Here is an 18,881-nt window from a genome sequence, read left to right as displayed (position 1 = left end):
ATCGACCTCCTAAAACAAAGTATACAATGTGGCACAAATGAAGTTATGGAAGCATATTACCTTTACTTGCACAAATAACATAGAACATAAATTGGCAAAGCAGCTGGGCAATTATTCTTTTCTTTCTCCATGCAAACATCCCAAATCTCTTTCACTTGATCACTTTGCCTTTACCTTCCTTAACATAAAAAACATCCCAACAAGTTATATATTCTGTTCATCAACACTTTCCAGGCAACTCTTGGCAGAAAAAAAGAAAAAAAAAATGCACTCCTCCGACAGGTTACCAATTCGCCAAGGTACCCCGTCGCAACTTCCACCCTTGAAGCGCCACCACTCCGCCCACTACTATGCCCATAGGGTCCGTGAAAGCCTGACCACCAGGGTTTCCAAAACACTGTGTGTCATATTTTTATCACTTCTTTTAATTGTTGGAATTATCATGTTCATTTTATGGCTCAGCTTACGCCCCCATAGACCAAGATTTCATATTCACGAATTTTCAATTCCGGGTTTGGCTCAAGCCACCGGCTTTGAGAATGCAGAATTAAATTTCAATGTCACAGCCCGCAACCCCAACCAACATATTGGGATATATTATAACTCAACGGAAGCATTTGTTTATTACAAGGACCAACGGGTCGGGGCAACACCACTGGCGGAACCGTTTTATCAAGAGCCTAAGAATACGACTATCTTGGCTGCTACATTAAGTGGGGCGACTCTGACGGTGAATAGCCAGCGTTGGAAGGAGTTCATGAATGATCGTGCGCAAGGAAGGGTTGCATTTCGTCTGGAAATAGTATCAAGCATCAGATTTAAGGTGTCCACATGGTGGGAATCTAAGCACCATAGGATGCATGCTAACTGCGATGCCATAGTGGGCCAAGATGGGTTGCTGTTGGCGACGTCTACAAATAAGAGATGTACTATGTATTTCACCTGATTTTAAATAATTCTCTGTAATATTTGCTTTTACGCATGAAGCTCTCGGACTATTGCATATGAGTTGGGGGTTAATTGTGATTATATAATTCATTTGCATATAAAAGGTAACAAAAATTTCTGAGTAGCCTAAAATCCTGTAGTTTCTAAACTTTTACGCTTTTTGGTCCAACTAAGATCCAAAATCTTTCACTTTTTCATATATATACCATTTAAGTTCATGAACTAAAATTATAAAGATAATCAAACTCAATCCAAAATGCATTTAAATTTACAATTCACATCTTAAATGTCAACCTTGGCCTCAAGATGTAAGAGTGACACAGGAAGAATAATAAAAAAGGGACAGAGCAGGATGAAAATGCTATTGCATTAATTGTATTGAATTGAATGAAACTGTACATGATGCCATTGCTTTATACAACGAAACAAAATGTAACAAACCAAAGAATGCTATACAGCTAGCATAACAAACCAAAGAATGCTATACAGCTAGCATAACAACCTACAACAAACTGTAAAATTACATAATGGTACAAGGACACCTCAGCTATGAATAAGACCATTTGGTAATTTTCCTAAACAATTATCATATGAGGTGTGTCTATCTGATGTAGAATGTGGCTACATATCAGCGTCTTTGAGGATGCCACGAGCTGCTGCATTTGCATGAGATGAACTGATGTTGGACTACTCTAATACCCCTCGGGAAGATGGAAAGTAGATATTAGCTACTCCTAGCTTGGACAAATGTGAGTAGAGTAAATGAGAGGGCAAAGACTTGGTAAACATATCAGCAAGCTGCAGTTGTGTAGTAACATGAGCAGTCTGAAGTGTGCCTTCTTGTATCTTATCCCTTATAAGATGACAATCCACTTCAATGTGTTTTTTCCTTTCATGAAACACCAGATTGGATGCGATATGCAAGGCAGCTTGATTGTCACAAAATAGCTCAACTGACCGAGGATGAGGAATGGCAAGATCAGTCCACAATTGTCTCAGCCAAGTGAGTTCAATAGATATAGAAGCCATGGCTTGGTATTCGGCCTTAGCAGAGGATCGAGATACCACAGTCTGTTTCTTGGACCTCCAAGAAATGAGAGAGTGTGCCAAGAAGACACAAAAACCAGTTAAAGACCTGCGAGGGCAAGATGCCCAGTCCGAATCAAAGTATCCAATGAGCTGTAATGAAGAAGAAGCAGACAAGAGGATGCCTTGGCTAGGAGCATTCTTGAGATAACGTAGCACTTTATGAGCTACAGTAAGATGAGTAGTGGTAGGGCAATCCATGTATTGACTTAAGACTTGAATGGGATATCTTATGTTGGGTCTGGTAAGAGTAAGATAAAGTATTCGACCAATTAGCTAGCGGTAAGGGGTTGGATCAGACAAGGGGGTTCCAGATGTCTTAAATAATTTGTGGTTTTGATCCATGCAGATTTTGAGTGGTTTGGAAGCAAGATTACCAGTATCGGCTAAGATATCTAGTGTGTATTTTTGCTAGCATAGATGAATTCCTGTTGGAGAACGAGCCACTTCAATGCCTAGGAAATACCTTAGTGAACCAAGATCTTTAATGCGAAAATGGGTTTTCAAAAAATTTCGGAGTACAGAGATGGAGGTAAGAGAGCTACTAGCAACTACTATGTCATCGACATAGATAAGAAGTGCTATAAAATCAGTGGCAATGATATATGTAAAAAGGTTGTAATCAGCCTTGGATTGCTTGAAACCAAAACTGATCAAAGATTGAGAGAACTTATCATACCACTGCCGTGAGGCCTGTTTGAGGCCATATAGACTTTTGAGCAATTTACAGACTTGTCCAGGTTGACCTTTAGTATATCCCGGGGCCTTCTTCATATAGATATATTCATGTAAATCTCCATGAAGAAATGCATTATTAACGTCAAACTGATGTAAATGCCATCCTTTAATGGTAGCCAAGGCAAGCAGAGTTCGGACTTAACAATCTTGGCAACTGGGGAGAATGTTTCATGATAATCGACTCCCTCTTGCTGAGTAAAACCATGAGCAACTAAACGTGCTTTCTTCCGTTCAACTGTACCATTAGAATGGTATTTGGTTTTATACACATATTTGCAATCAATGGGAGATTTTCCAGGAGGTAAATCTATAAGGATCTAAGTCTTGTTTAGTTCTAGAGCATCAAGTTCGGCTTCCATTGCTTTGCACCAATCAAGGTCCTTGGCAGCTTGTTTAAAAGTTTGTGGGTCTTGTTGTGAAGAAATGGTAGAAGAAAATAAAGCAAATGAAGGTGATAAACGTGTATAAGAAATTGAAGAGGACAGAGGAAAAGGAATACCTGAAGGAGCTGATGCCTTGTCCACAGATTAGTTAGATGAGATTGAGCTGACTTGCTGACAATGAAAATCTTGTAAGTAGGTGGGAGTTTTTCTTGCACGGGTTGATCTTCGAAGGGAAGGTCGAAATGGTATGGCAGGATAAGATAAGGAAGAGGAATCTGTTGTAGGTGTATGTGCAGGAAATGGTGCTGTAGTAGTAAAGTTGGGATGGGGAGAAGAGAGAGGAGAGGATATGGGTGAAGGGGATGGGGAAATAGGAGAGGATATATCTGAGGTGAGGTTTGGAGGAAGTATATGAGGAGAGGAAGAAGTTTGTGAAAGGACAGATTACATGGAATAAGGAGATGGTAAAGATAGGGGAAGGGAAGGGGATGTAGTGGTGGTTTGTTGATGAAATGGAAAAATATGTTCATGGAATGTTACATCCCGAGAGAGGAAAACAGTCTTGGTATTGAGATCAAGCATTTTGTAGCCTTTTATACCAAAAGGATAGCCAAGAAAAACACAATGTCGACCTCTTGGATCAAATTTTTGGCGATTATGGGAAAGGGTGGAAGCAAAGCAAAGACTCCCCAATATTCTCATGTGAGAGTATGTAGGAGGCATATTAAACAAGAGCTCAAATGGTGTTTTATTTTAAAGTAATGGACTTGGAATGCAATTACTAATGTAAGCAGCTGTAAGTACGCAATCTGTCCAATATAGTAAAGGAATGTTGGACTGAATTTGTAGGGCTCTGGCAATATTTAATAAATGCTAGTGTTTACGCTCAACCTTACCATTTTGCTGTGGAGTTTCCACACACGTTCGTTTATGAATAATGCCTCGGTTGTTGAATGTAAAACCCCTCCCTAGCCGGGTATTTCCTAAGTATCCCTTGGCCATTGAGAACCTAGAAAACGCACGCCTAGAAAATAAGTTTATTTTAAAATCCTATTTAAAGAATAAATTTGTAGTTTATAAACATATTTATTTATATTTATTTATTAATTCAATTTCTAAACTATAATAAGTTCATTGTATAAGTCAAAAAAGAAATATAGTTTCCTTTCTTGGAGTAAATTATGAAATCCATAGTAATACTTACTAGAACATATATACTTTTACAAAATTTACTAGTAATTTGATTTCCTTTATTAATACAACATATTTACTCCATTATAGAACATGGACATATTTACGACATATGACATATGAACATAATTACTACACTAAATATTAGCAAAACTATTCAATAGTCATCATTAAAACATCCCTTCATGCTCATAGCGTCCCTCGGAATCCTCTCCCAACTTCATGCCTTAATCCTTACCTGCAAAACATTTTAAAAAATTGTGTGGGGTGAGCGCTATCGCTCAGTAAGGAATATGGTCATTTAAAAACTATTAAGGTTCATTATACAAGTAATTACTTAGGACCTTCCCTACCTACAAAACATAACCTTATTCTTGACATAACAAGTTCATAAAACATATCATACACTTTGGACTTTTCTCAAAAACATAAGTTATAACATAACCATACATAATAAACATAGAACTATATGACTTATGAAATATTCATGTACATGGCATGCTTATTTCTTTTGTCTTTATACTTAATGGTTTCATTAGTCTTTGTTATCCGATCGGATTCATTTGAACCTTACCTTGTTCTTGGTCGTCACCCAAGGACTCTGGTTTCCATAAGATTCCATTCCCTGATCTTGGTTTATACCTCAAGAGACTCATGGAATTCATTCTTTAACATTTCATAAATTTTCATAAAAAACTAAATAGCTATATGCATTACCATTATGAATGCAAACATAGGACAACATCTCCCATGCTCAATCATACTAATTCTCCTACTAAACTTCTTAACTTAATTCATTCAATTTCTGATACAAACAATGAATTTCAGTAGTAAGATTATTCAGGGGCTTATCAGATTAGAAACAAATGAGAATTTCCATGAAGAAGGTGGATGCCATTAGTTTGTCAATTTTCAAGCAATTTCCCTTATCTTCCAATCGATAATTGATTTTGGCTAAAACATAAAAGTTTTAGGTATATTTCTCCACTTTTAACACTTCAAGAATCAACTCAATCGGACTTCTATAACTTCAGTTATGACCGATTCAGTGAAGCATGTACAGTATAAGTCCTAAAAAGCCAAATCCGAATTCTATTCATTTTAACCATGTCACCTTCATTTGCACATTCACATCATTTGCCATGTCATTATAGGTATAAAAGGCCATAAAAACCTCCCTTTTACAGAACCAAAAAGTGCCAAAACATCGTCCAACTAAAAATCTCTAATTGGCATAATCATCCTCATATGCACACATACACCAATCAACACACCCATTTAAACAATCCATAACCAAACATAGCATCACACTCATATAACATAAATAAATGTAAGTTTCATAAATCCAGGTGTTATCAATTGTAGTCATAAGGGAGATATTTTCCTTACCTTAGTATCAAAGCACAAAGGTACTCCTCCTTGGCTCCAAAGTTCACTTCCCTTACACACATAATACACTATGAATTTCTCTTTAACTAAAAAATTCAGAAAACTAGGATTTTGAAACTCCTTTAACCCTGAAATTGAAGTTCTTTAAGGTGGATGGTGATCTCCTTTGAAATCAACTTGAAATCCTAAGAAATTTGAGAATAAAAGCTTGGATCAGTGGCTTTTGGTGGTTTGAGAGATGAAGAAGAAGATGATATGTTTGGGGTGTACAAGGCCGACTACTCTCTCTTTAAACCTTGTAATATTATTCAATTGTTGCTCTAATGTGATTGGTCAATAAAAGTTAGGTATAAGGGTCATTTGGCATAAATTTTCATATAAGGGCGTTTTGGTCATTTCTACCACAACATAAAGATAAGTACTCATTTAATGCATTTACTTCTTAAAACACTTAACCATTAAGCAATCCCATTAGGTGAATGACTAATTTACCCTTGGTGCACTTTTATGGACACTTAATCATAGGTTTATATGAAAAGACCAGTTACCTTGGTTACCGTTTATGCCATTTAACCTTATCAGTCAACTTTATGACCATTCTACCCTCATTTCTCTTCAATGACATCACCCTTTACAATTTATAATGGCCACATCTCGAAATACATGTAAATTGACCATTTTACCCTTCCATTCAAAAAAGAAAATTACTTGAAAAGGTAAATTTCATACCTTAGGGCATCGGAATAATAACGCTAGGTTTACATTGAAGAATTCAGTCATTTGAAATTCAAGATCATTATCACTACGAAGAATTTGAACTTTGGTATGAAATTGAGTGTTTACTAGATTACAAAAAGCCTCGATACATTTTCTGGTATCCAATTTAGCTTTAAGCAAATATATCCAAGTACTTCGAGAATAGTCATTAATGATTGTTAAAAAATATTTTGTGCCATCATATGCTGTGAGGGAATAGGGTCCCCATATATCACAATCTATGAGTTCAAAAATGGCTTTACTTTGATGAGTACTATCAGAAAAAGGTAGACGATGATGCTTTGCAAGAGGGCAAACAAGACAGGGATTTTTATCAGACACAGTAGAAACATGATTTTGAATACAAGGGTCTTTGATTACATGAATTTTGGAAGTAGGAGTGTGACCCAACCTACAATGCCAGAGATCGGAAATCAGATTGACATCCTTGAAAATGGCTGAAAAAGAAATATTTTTGTGTAATGAAATGGAAAAGTGGTCGAAAAGTGCTGTATCGGGAACTTGAGCAAGAATCAAATTGTAAAGTCCAGCTTTCATCTCACCCATGCCAATTATGGTCCACGACAAAAGGTCCTGAATAAAACAAAATTGTGAAAGAAAAAGAACACAACAAGAGAAATAGTTGATTATTTGTTTGACAGAAATCAAATTGAAGTGAAAAGAAGGCACACATAAAACATTATGCAAAGTTAATTTCGGGTTGATATGGACTGTGCCAATATGGGAAATAGGCGCTGTTTGGCCACTGGGTAGCTTAACAACAAAAGAAATAGAAGATGTTATTGAAGAAAAAATGAGGTACTACAGATCATATGATCTATAGCGCCTGTGTCAATTAACCAAGGAGTATGTTTGTGTAAGGAGGAGGAAATACCATTCATGGTGGGTGAGAATGAACAATCTGCCTAGACATTATTGACTGCATGCGTAGCAATGGAGGCCTCCGTTGGTTGCACGAGAGCCAACAATTTCTAGTATTGATCTTTAGTAAAGGTCATCTTGATATCAGAAATTGCTTCTTCAAGGTCGAGAAAGGACATGTTAGCATATGGGTTGTACTATTTGGTTTTGCCATGAAGCTTGTGGCTTGGTGGATACCTGTGTAGTTTATAGCACTTTGTAGCTATATGTCATGTCATATGACAGTGGGTGCATGTTGGTGGTTGAGCATTGCCAGCTTTGAAACAAGCATCAAGAGTGTGGCCTTGAATATTACAATGGGTGCAAAATGGTCTGTCTCGTTTAGATGATTGGGAAGATTGAGGCGAGGCTCTATATGGTAAGTAAGGTCAATTAGTAGCAAGTGCCATAGACTTAGTAGAAGGGAGATTAGGCACCATGAGATGTTGCATTTCTTGCTGTTGAACCATGGAAAATATTTTGTTTATAGGTGGTAAGGGGTCCAAGATCATAATCTGATCACGAGTGGCATTGAATGAATCATTAAGGCCCATAAGAAATTGGATTACACAATCCCTTTTATATCGGTCAAGAAGAGCAACCAATTTGCCACAAGAACAGTCAGGTAATGGATCATATATAAGGAGCTCATCCTATAGAGTCTTAAGTTTACCAAAATAAACAGAAACTGAATCATTGTCTTGAGTCAAACCTGTTAATGCCTTTTTAAGTTGAAAAATCTGGTGACCATTTGATTAAGTGAATCGTTCTTTAAGTTCCTTCCAGACTTGAGCAGCATCGTCGACCAAAGCAATGCTGGATTTGAGAGAGGGATTAATGGAGTTATGTAACCAGGAAACTACCAGATCATTACAGCACCCCAAGCATCAAAAAGAGGATCAGAGGTTGATTTTGGTTTAGAGAAGTTGCCATTAATAAAACCGAGTTTGTTTTTGGCACGAAGGGCCCTGCACATGGCTCTTGACCAAGTAGTATAGTTTTCAAAAGTGAGTAGGTCATGGACTAAGGTAGACCTGGCAAAACGGGTCCTGACCCGCGGGTTGGACCGTACCCGGGTAAAAAATATAGGGTACGGGTCCAATTTATTAAACCCATTTTTTTAGACCTGTACCCATACCCGGTCCAAAAACACAGGGTTTATACGGGTGAACCTGCGGGCACCCGCGGGCACCCGTATTTGCAATAATGAATTTTTTTGAATCCCTAATTTTTTCACACAGCAGTCACACACTCACGCCTCTCACTCTCTCAATCTCATCTCATCTCTGATCTCTCACATCTCTGATCTCTCACTTTCATCTCATCTCTGATCTTCAATGCTTTGTGTTTGTGTTTTTGGTTTATTTCTTCTCTCTTTTTAACTCTAACTATAGCAACCACAACCACAACCATAAGCTTGCTTTTTTCTCTTCCATGGAGATTTTGTGTTTTATGACATTTCAATCATTTTAAACCCCATCAGTTTTTCTCTGCTTCACCTTTCCATTGTTTTGTACCATTTAACTTTTCTTTATACTGGTAAAGTATATGTCTTTCTTTTCTCTCTCTCTCTTTCAGACTTTCACTCACACTTGAACACATAATCACTTGGGTTATAGTTTCTTCTTTTAGTTACTGAAAACTGAAAAGCCTTATCCTTCTCTTTATAATATGTTGTGCTATTTTTGGTTAGTCTTTGCACGAACAAGATCTTTCACTTCCCTTGTTTCGTTGTTTGTTTCATTATTGAATTCAAGTGTATGTGCTGTCAAAGTTTGAAGCTTTTTGTATCTGTCTGCGTTCTTGTGCTGCTGCTTTTTTCTAAGGGTTTTTCTTTTTTGGTGCATTTGATATCTCAGGGACTGAGTTTCTTGACTGTTTGAGCTTTCAAAGAAGGAAACTTTTGGCTTTTCTTTTGTGGGTTTTGTACTCTCTCAAGTGTTAGTAAAGTTCTTCAATGGATACTCTTGAGTGGGGTGAAACTTGTTTGAGGATTTTAAATTTAATTAAGCTTGGTGTTTGGGTAAAAGTGTTTAAAGAAAAAGTTTAAATTTGTTGCTTGAATTGAAGTGTGTTGGGTTTGTATGCAATTTAATGGAGTCTGGGAGCCATGTTTCTGGGGGGAAAGGATCTATTGCAAATGATACAATTTCACCTTCGGATTCTTCTGAAAGAAGTAAAAACATATTGATGGGCTGGGAATTGAAAAGTTTTGGTAATAACATGTTAGTCTCAGGTCAACCAGAAGCTACTGAGAACCAAGGTTTTAGTGAATTTGGTATTCAAGAATTGGTAGTATAGGGTGAAATTAAAAACTAAAATCTAGAGAGAGAAAATACGGGCTCACCTGCGGGCCCACCCGTACCTGTATAGGGTAGGGCACGGGTCCAACATTTTGGATCCGTATATCTCGACCCGTATAAGTACCCGCACCCGTTTACCTGTACCCGTTTGACCCAGACCGTACCCGGCCCACCCACCTGTTTTGCCAGGTCTAGACTAAGGGAAGTGATGGATTATCTCCATGATCAAGTCTGTAAGAATTGATGGGGTTGGAAATGTCCAGAAACAGGTTTTAGTCTAGAAAGAGGTTTTTGGAAGCAGCATCATCGTTTTTGGAAGCATCATCAGCCATTGAAGAAAAGAAAAAAAAAAATTTACTCTGTACCTCGCTCTGATACCATGTAGGAAGAATAATAAAAAAGGGACAAAGCAGGATGAAAATGCTATTGCATTAATTGTATTGAATTGAATGAAACTGTGCATGATGCCACTGCTTTATACAACGAAACAAAATGTAACAAACCAAAGAATGCTATACAGCTAGCATAACAAACCAAAGAATGCTATACAACTAGCATAACAACCTGCAACAAACTATAAAATCACATAATGGTACAAGGACACATCAGCTATGAATAAGACCATTTGGTAATTTTCCTGAACAATTATCATATGAGGTGTGTCCATCTGATGTAGAATGTGGTTGCATATCAGCGTCTTTGAGGATGCCACGAGCTGCTGCATTTGCATGAGATGAATTGATGTTGGACTGCTCTAATACAAGACTCCAATTCTTAGAAGCAAGTCATATTCCACAAAACAATTATGGTGGAAAACCACCTCATATTCCACCATAAGGTTACACAACAATTTTAAATATTTTCTGTATGTCTAAAGATTTAATTAAAAATAAATAAATAAATAAAGTGGAGTCTAACAAGTTACGCTTTTATCACATGCTTTCCTGGCTGACTGGAGTCTGACCTGCAGAAGAACCAAGTAACTAATAATATTGAAGGATTGTGCTACGGAGAAAGTTGCTCTGATCGATCCTGACACTTTTCTTCTTCTTTTCTTTCTTTCTTTCTTTTTAACATTATCTATAAATGCAGATAGAAGAGTTCATTTATATACCATATCACAGGAAGAAAATCAACTTTTACTTATCACGAGTTTTTGTTTTGTTTTATTTTATCCTATTATTTTAATCAAACTCCAACCTATGAAGGTTCTTAATTTCTCTGTACGCAATCTTAGAAGGGCTTGGTTAAACTCAATTACGTCGGAAGCAATCTTTATAACCTTTACTCTAAAATATAAGTTATTGTGATTTTAAAAATGTAATTTACATTATAGCCGAAACAAAATGAATTAATCAATGCTTAAGTACATAAAATTTAGTTATTTATTCTTTTGTTAAAGATTGGGGAGCAAAGTGATTCATAATAATAAGTTTAATTATTAGTCAGTCACTCAGTAACAAAATTTTTATTTTTTCATAGTCCCTTTTATTTAATAATATATTAATATACTAAACTTTTATTTATATAAAATAAAAAATGGATAATACTTCATACACAAAATTTTTATACAAACTTATGTGTTTTTTAGATGATTGGATGTTTTAAATTAAAATTTAATTAAATAATTAAATAACATTATATGTCTAACATACAAAATTGTCATATCAGTTTATAGAAAATAGTTTGTACATATAGCATTATTCTAAAAAAAAAATATATATATATATGTTAAGTAAGCTTTTAATTCTTTAAATTTCAAATCATAAGATGAACTTAGAAAATCAAAATGCTAAGAGAAGGAGAATGTCCGCGGTGCATAACCCACAAATAATACATTTTAATTTTCATTTAACCCAATTAACTAGGACTACTAGGGGCTTTAGCCAAAATCAAGCAAAAATTGATCAATGGCTTGAATCAAGGAAAGCTTGATTTTGGCCATTAACATAATTCATTAGCATGATTCTAGCATGTATGTAATGTATAAATAGAGAGCTCTTGTACATTGGAAAACATACACTTGAATATACAAATTCTTTCTTTGTCTTTCTCTCTAGAATTCTAACATGACATCAGACTAGCCTAGATTTAGCACCATGAGTTGTTATTTCTATGGTTATATGCATATCTAAGAAAATTTTGTCATCAAGACGATAATAGTCTAAGGAAGCTGAGTTTTAAGTGGGACCATTTGTGACCCCTCCATTATTTCTTGGGAATTTTCCTGATGCATGTTGAATTATATTAACATGGCACTTACTACTATCTAGGGCTATTGCTCTATGCCATCTAAGACCTCTGCCTTTGCCATTACCATCATTTGCCTTTGCCATGCTTCTGTACGCATCCACACACACCTTGCCTTGTCAACATTGCCACGTGAGTGTTGATCTTATTGTGTTTGCCGCTCTTTTGTCACATCATTATTGACACATCAATATCTTCTTGCTAAGTCAGTAATGACACATCAGTAGTGCATTTGCCAGATCATTGGTGACATGTCATCATTGGCTTTTCTCATTAGCATTGACTTTGCCTTATTCTAGCATTGAAATTCTTATCTTTCAATGGACAAATGGAGATCCAACATCCAATTTCTGGGATTTTAGATGGCACTAATTCTTAACCTTATGGAGTCAAGGAATAAGGTCTTTTCTAAAAGGACGAAAACTTTGGCGTTATGTGATTAGCGTTAAAACACAAGTTAATGGAGACATTGAAAAGGATAACAAGTTTAGTCAAAGACTTGATGATTGGGATATCAACAATCACCAGATTATTATATGGTTCTGGAATACTTCTATTCCATCTATTCATCTCTATTTCGGCTACTATGAAACTGCAAAAGAAGTATTAGATATGCTTGCCACTCGGTTTACTATCAAAGGACTTTCTCATCAGTATCAACTCTGGCAGTTTGCACAACACATGAAGCAAAAGCCCACTCAGTTTATTATAGATTTTCATGCTTAGATGCATATTGTGTGGGATCAGCTAACTCAATCTGATCTTAGCTGGACATGCACTACCGATGTCATTCAATAAGAAAAACATTGTGATCATATGTGTTTGATCTAGTTTTTGATGGCTCTCACCCCAGAATATGAGTCTACTTGATCCATACTTCTCCATCATGTGCCTTTGCCAACTTTGTACACAGCTCTCTCTAAACTCTAGTCTGATGAGACTCGGTTTCACACCCAGGGTATAAAAAATCAGATGTCATCCTTGCCATTATTCTTGACAAGCAATCTCTAGCTCGTCTGACCAAACAATTTGATTCACCTGTTTGCAAATATTGTCACCAGAATGGACATCTCATTCTTTATTGCGCAAGCTTTTAGTGTAATTATTGCAAAAAGAAGGGTCACGCCAAGTCTTGTTGTCCTCAGCTTGGAAAATCCTGATCTTCTTCACATTTTGTTGCTATTGCCATTGAGACATCCCCAGTTCCATCACAGCCTACCCTTCATGATATAAAGTCTCTCCTTTAAACATGTTTTGTCTCATTCTTCTAGTCCTCACACTGCCTTGCCACTACTTCAGGTACTATTCTCTGGCTCATTGATTGTGCCTATTGTAATCATATGACTCTTGGTTCTTCAGTCTTATCTAATACATCTCTTAATTAAAATACACATGTCATTCATACTATAGATGGTTGTCATATGCATGTTAGTCATATAAGAATTGTCTCTACCCAATACTTTTCTCATTCTACAACTCAGATATAATCTTGTTTCTGTTGGTCAATTGTGTGAAATCGGTCTTGACATTACCTTTTCTCCTCACGGTTGTCATGGGCAGGATTCTCAGACGGGTTGGATTCTTGCGACGGGGCATAAGATGAGATGCTTGTTTAATCTCACCTCCGTAGCTCCAGCTTTCAACTTCTAAAGTATCTCTTCCTTGTCAGTCGCATCTACCTTATCCACTTCTCACTTATGGCATCTTCATTTAGATCAAATTTCCCTAACAAAATTACATTCACTTGTTTCCAATGGTCGCCTTGGTTTTTATAAACTTGAAACATTTGATTGTGTGTCATGTCTTTTGTCTAAACAACCTGCTTTGCCTTTCAATAATAATGACTCTATTTCTTGCTCTCCATTTGATTTAATTCACACTGATGTTTGGGGTTTCACATCAACCTGTACTATGGGAGGTTCACAATATTTATCATTTTTATAGATGATTTTTCTCGTATATATTTCCTGCATAAAAGGTCTGAAGTCTCTCAAACTTATAAAAATTTTGAGACCATGGTACTCACACAATATTCCAAGAAAATCAAAATGCTTCATATTGATAATGCCATGGAGTGTTGTGATTCCACCCTAAATGAATTTCTTCTTGCCAATGGAACCATCATTCAGAGATCTTATATATATAATTGTACAATAATATTCTAATTTTGTGGACAATTATTGATAAGATTGCATACAAAAGAACATATATTTAATTTTATTTAATTTTATTTTTTTAAGGAAATGAGATTATGTTATTGTGACTCAATTTATACATTTATATAATTGTCTAATATACATGTAAATGTTAATATTTATACATATATATAATACCCCTACATCCCCATCTGGGGACGAGCTGGATTCGAGGATCTCCTCGAGCCTTCGGGCCGGGCTTGGAGACAGGGGTCCTCGGCCTCGGCCCAGCTTGTGCCCATCCCTAACTAGGACATTGTTTACTTCCCAAATATAAAAGCAAGTGAAAAGCCTTCGTTTTCCACCAAACGATCCACAAGTGGAGGACTCCATTAGCATTCCACTTTATGTACAAAAGAATAGTCTTGCATGCCTGATAAGGAAATGGATACAAAATATGCAAAAAAAGGTTAAGTTTTCCAGCAATTATTATTCCACTAATTGTAATAAAGAAAAAGTATGCAGTGGTACCGTAATTAAAAGTTCGATTACAAAGCTTACACTTTTCTAGTTTTCTTACTTCCGAAGATAGGAAATTTGGAGTTTACTTCATCCAGTCTTCATTACAAAAATTTATGCAGTGATAATCTATATAAGCAAACTATCTTTGATATACTAAACACAAACCTTAGCTTCTTCTTCTTACACCTTTAAGTGAAGCTGCTATTTCTTATTTTTCTTTGCCAAATTAGTAACCTTCATTTCTTCCTGTTCAATCACTTCTGCGGCGAAATTTCAAGAATGACTGAGAAAGAAGAAAAACAATCTCGTATTTCTGTTTGTTTGTTGTTTTTTCAAGTAGCAATCTTATGGACTTTGATCTCCTTGGTCGTATGGATATCTTTGAAGCCAAAGAGTCCCGTTTACAACATAACCACTCACCTTGCAGCCTTACACAAACCGAATTCAACGTTTCACAATGAGGAATTAGCCATGCGAAACATTTCTATCATCCTTAACTTGGAAATATCAAACCCCAACGAACGAATTGGCATCTGTTACGATGACATCAACATAACTTTACTATACAATCATACATTACTTGGCACCGAGTCCTATCCAGGTTTCTACCAGGGCTACAGTAAAACTGCTATACGCCAAGTGAGGATGATAGTTCACCCACAGTTGAGGAGAGTTATTTGGAGCAACTCTATGGACGTGAGGGTCTGCTTGGGAACTTCTGTTAGGTATAACTATAAGATATTCAAATACAAGACGACGCATCACCGGATGGATATGGAGGCATGCGTAGGCATATATAGGTTGAGATGGGAATCAGCAGAGAAGAATATAGAGCTACACCAGATTATGCTGAAACAGATAAAACATGGAAGAAGGTTTTTTCAAAAGACACTAGATTGTCAATATTAGTTCATTTCTCAAGTTTGTAATACGTTTCCTTTATATGATTAATGATACATATTTCTTATCTTTACTCTTTGTCGATTAAACACAACAATATATCACCGTTGTCGACCAATGAAACTATCTCATTCTTGCTTTGGTGTTATATAGTTTAATTAAAATTTACTAGGAAAGGATGATCTTTATTAATGGTTATGTGAGTAAACTACATGTTCCCACCCAAGGATGTAAAGTTCCCAACTGGTTTCATAAATTTTGGATTCTCATCCTTAAATTAACACTGTTAATAAATTTTGACTTTTGAAACAGTTAAGAGTGTGCTATTACTTTATTGCCCTCGACTTTTGATCTCACAGCCACCCAGCCACCACCTTTCACCACCACCACCACCACCATCTAGCCACCACCACCCAACACCACAAACTCAGCCACAAAACCACCCAAAACTCAGTCACAATCATCATCACCACCCAGCGTCGCACCACCACTCTTATCCAATTGCCCCAGCTAGCTGCATATGTGAAACCCAATCACATCATAGCTCTTCTCCCTCACCACCGACCTCAAAAAGCAAAAGCAAATCCCTTGGACTTTTCCCAAACACTTGGGGGCAGTCACAGAAAACTTCAAAAATATCAACTTCAATCCATCAATCAACCTAAAAAACACCAATAATATACAACAAAAACAATCAAACACCCCAACAAATCAACAAGAAATCAAAATCCGTTTTCAATCTCTCAACAAAATCCAACAACCAACAATTTTCCAAAACTCAGCTACGACAAAGGCAGCCGCAGAAATGCCCGACTGTGGCAAAGCAGCTGGAAGGGCAAAGATCAGCAGCGGAGTATCCCAGTAGTAAGTGGAAGCTGTTTGATTTTGGCCACTGTAAGGCCATCACGTTGTGGCCAAATTTGGCAATAGCGTGATGGTCTTAAGGCGGTCAAATCTAGTCACCACAAAGCCTATTCCGAGAAGTGAGAAGAGGGAAGAAGTAGGAGGAAGAGAAGAAGAAGGAGAGGAGGAAAAGAAAAGAAGAAGAGGTGGCAGTAGCTCAATGACTATTTTACCCTTTCACCGTTTCATTGAACATTTTAATTTTAATTTAAGAGTGGAATATGGAATTTATGAAACCAGGTATTTTACTTAACCTAGGGTGGGAACATGTCTTTTGCTCATGGTTATGTATCATAAAAGTTTATATCCACTTTATATGCCTAACTTTTATTTTACTGGTAAGAGAGATAAAGATTCTTTTTTTTTTTTTTTTTTTTAAGATATAGTAAAATAAAGAAATGAAAAGTTATATTTTAAGGTTGATAATAGTAAAAATTTGCAAATTTGAGGCTTGTGAGAAAAATTTTACTGTTCTAACTAGCTAAGGTTAGTTAGTAGATCTGCCAGCGTTGATGGCAAATTAATGTAGAGATTATGTTATAACTAGAACTTTATAATCTTCAACTAATCCCTCCGCCACAACAATCCTCACCAAGATTGAATACAGAACAAGTACTATAGGAAAATTTCGAAGAAAGGAATCTCTCTCTCTCTCTCTCTCTCTCTCTCTCTATATATATATGTTCTGATATATAGAAAATTTCTCCTAGTTTTATGTTTAGTTATAAGTTAAAATTCACTTATAAAAATTTGATTTTTAGGCTAATTATTAAGGAGCCAAATTTGCTTGTTCGCTTCGCACCAGAAAGCTTTCAAGAACTGTTCAAGAATGAGTACTCAAATCTTGTTTCAGCAAACCCACCGAATCAAAATGTTGAAAGTGTTTCTCTGTCTGAATAGAGAGTCTTAAAGTGCAAAATATTCCGAGGTATAGAGAACGGAGTTTCCATGTAGCTACTTTATGTGGCCCATAAAAGCAAAAAGAACACTCCAAACGAAAGAAAAGCATCTGTTCCTTATCCTTGGAACTTTGATGACTTGTAAATGTTATATGCTCCTTTCGATTGGCACCATTCAAAAGCAAGTGCTACGCCTTTCACCTTTTGTTACTGAAAATATTGCCTCCCTAAGAAACCATTTTTCTATCATCCTTGAAAATCTCTTCCCAACCTCTCCACAAACATATTAATAATAATGTGCGAAACAAAGAACTTCTATCTTTGGCTTCTCCAAATTGTAAGCCTTTTGGGCCTTCTTGTCCTCTGTTTATGGCTAGGTTTACGTCCCCAGAACCCAACTGTTGCCGTTGTGGAAATCTCAGTTCCACCCATAGATAATAGCTCTTCACCAGCCGCTGATGGAAAACAGAATGGCTCCCTCGCATATAACCTTGAAATTAAAAATCCAAACAAAGACTCTATTATCTGGTTTGACGTTATTTCACTGACATTCTTCCATGGCCAGGATACAGCTGCAACAGATAGAATTTCTTCTTTCAAATTACGAAAGGATGCCACTCAATATAGGGCAAATCATTTGGATGTTGATGGGCGTGTATGGAAAGCTCTTCGCAATGCATTATCAAATGCAACGGCTGAATTAAAAGTGGAGTTTCTAACTGGAATTCGGTTTAAGACTATAGGCATTAAGAGTAAGCATCATAAGAATCACAAGTTGGAAGGTAAAGTGAAGCTTGGTAAGGATGGGAAGATTTCAGGTAAGAAGAAGAAGATTAAACTAAAGCATTCATCCAAGAAATGGAGAATAAAGCTGGGTTCTCAATTCAACTGATTAGAACTGTAAACATATATTAGTTTTGTTTTATATTGGGTTGAGGTCATACTACCAAGTATAATACTTTCCTCGTTTTTTGTTTTATTTGTACTTTATTTATCAATATTGTATACGAAGAATCAAAGGATTTCACTGTTGTCAATCAAAGGGGCTGTTATGTAATGTATGTATAAAGGATTGGTTGATTTGTTTGGTCTCAATTATGTAATAAAACCGAATTGAATTTAATCTAAGCAAAGTAATAAGGCCAGATAATAAATAGAGAACTATTTGAAACTGAGAGTGGTAATCCTGTTCCTAAACTTGACTAGCATTAAAATGACAATAAAAAAAAATAAAAATAAAAAAGCCGCCCAGGTAATTAAGTAATGAAAGCAAACATAAACCCACACTGCCATATTTCTGAACTAAACTGTTCTTCTCTTTAGCATTTAATTGTTGTTGTTCTCCTTTTAATTAATTGAGAACCCAATCCAACTCACTTGAAATCATCTTGATGTAGAATTTGAAATTTATTTGTTATTATATTACATTAGGTCTCGGATAATCCTAAGTAGATATTGGTTTTGAACCGAATAACTGAAATATATATTCCACGATGCAGATTGTTTTGATCAACTTTTACAACAGCAATTTGTATGCAACTGTGCCATTAATATTCT

General features: G+C 36.1%; 3 protein-coding genes across 3 annotated transcripts; all 3 read left to right on the top strand.

The window, feature by feature from the left end:
• The first annotated feature begins 216 nt into the window (after positions 1-216).
• LOC116129073 (NDR1/HIN1-like protein 26) lies at positions 217-946 on the top strand. The gene has a single exon (XM_031414834.1). It carries the CDS (start codon positions 266-268, stop codon positions 944-946), a length of 681 nt encoding a protein of 226 aa, XP_031270694.1. The 5' UTR covers positions 217-265.
• A 13,837-nt stretch (positions 947-14,783) lies between these two features.
• On the top strand, positions 14,784-15,552 carry LOC116128887. The gene has a single exon (XM_031414657.1). It carries the CDS (start codon positions 14,902-14,904, stop codon positions 15,529-15,531), a length of 630 nt encoding a protein of 209 aa, XP_031270517.1. The 5' UTR covers positions 14,784-14,901; the 3' UTR covers positions 15,532-15,552.
• Positions 15,553-17,619: 2,067 nt separating this feature from the next.
• On the top strand, positions 17,620-18,216 carry LOC116128983. The gene has a single exon (XM_031414727.1). The coding sequence runs from the start codon at positions 17,620-17,622 to the stop codon at positions 18,214-18,216; it is 597 nt and encodes a 198-aa protein (XP_031270587.1).
• The last annotated feature ends 665 nt before the right edge of the window (positions 18,217-18,881 follow it).

The sequence above is a fragment of the Pistacia vera genome, unplaced genomic scaffold (genome assembly GCF_008641045.1).
Source record: "Pistacia vera cultivar Batoury unplaced genomic scaffold, PisVer_v2 Contig1056, whole genome shotgun sequence".
NCBI classification, from domain to species: Eukaryota; Viridiplantae; Streptophyta; class Magnoliopsida; order Sapindales; family Anacardiaceae; genus Pistacia; species Pistacia vera.
The sequence above is the reverse complement of the archived record's forward strand: the minus strand, read 5'-3'. Positions and strand labels throughout refer to the sequence as shown.

Bases quoted from the DNA above. Each gene is read 5' to 3' on its own strand.
- LOC116129073 (XM_031414834.1), top strand. From the start codon at position 266: ATGCACTCCTCCGACAGGTTACCAATTCGCCAAGGTACCCCGTCGCAA.
- LOC116128983 (XM_031414727.1), top strand. From the start codon at position 17,620: ATGTGCGAAACAAAGAACTTCTATCTTTGGCTTCTCCAAATTGTAAGC.
- LOC116128887 (XM_031414657.1), top strand. From the start codon at position 14,902: ATGACTGAGAAAGAAGAAAAACAATCTCGTATTTCTGTTTGTTTGTTG.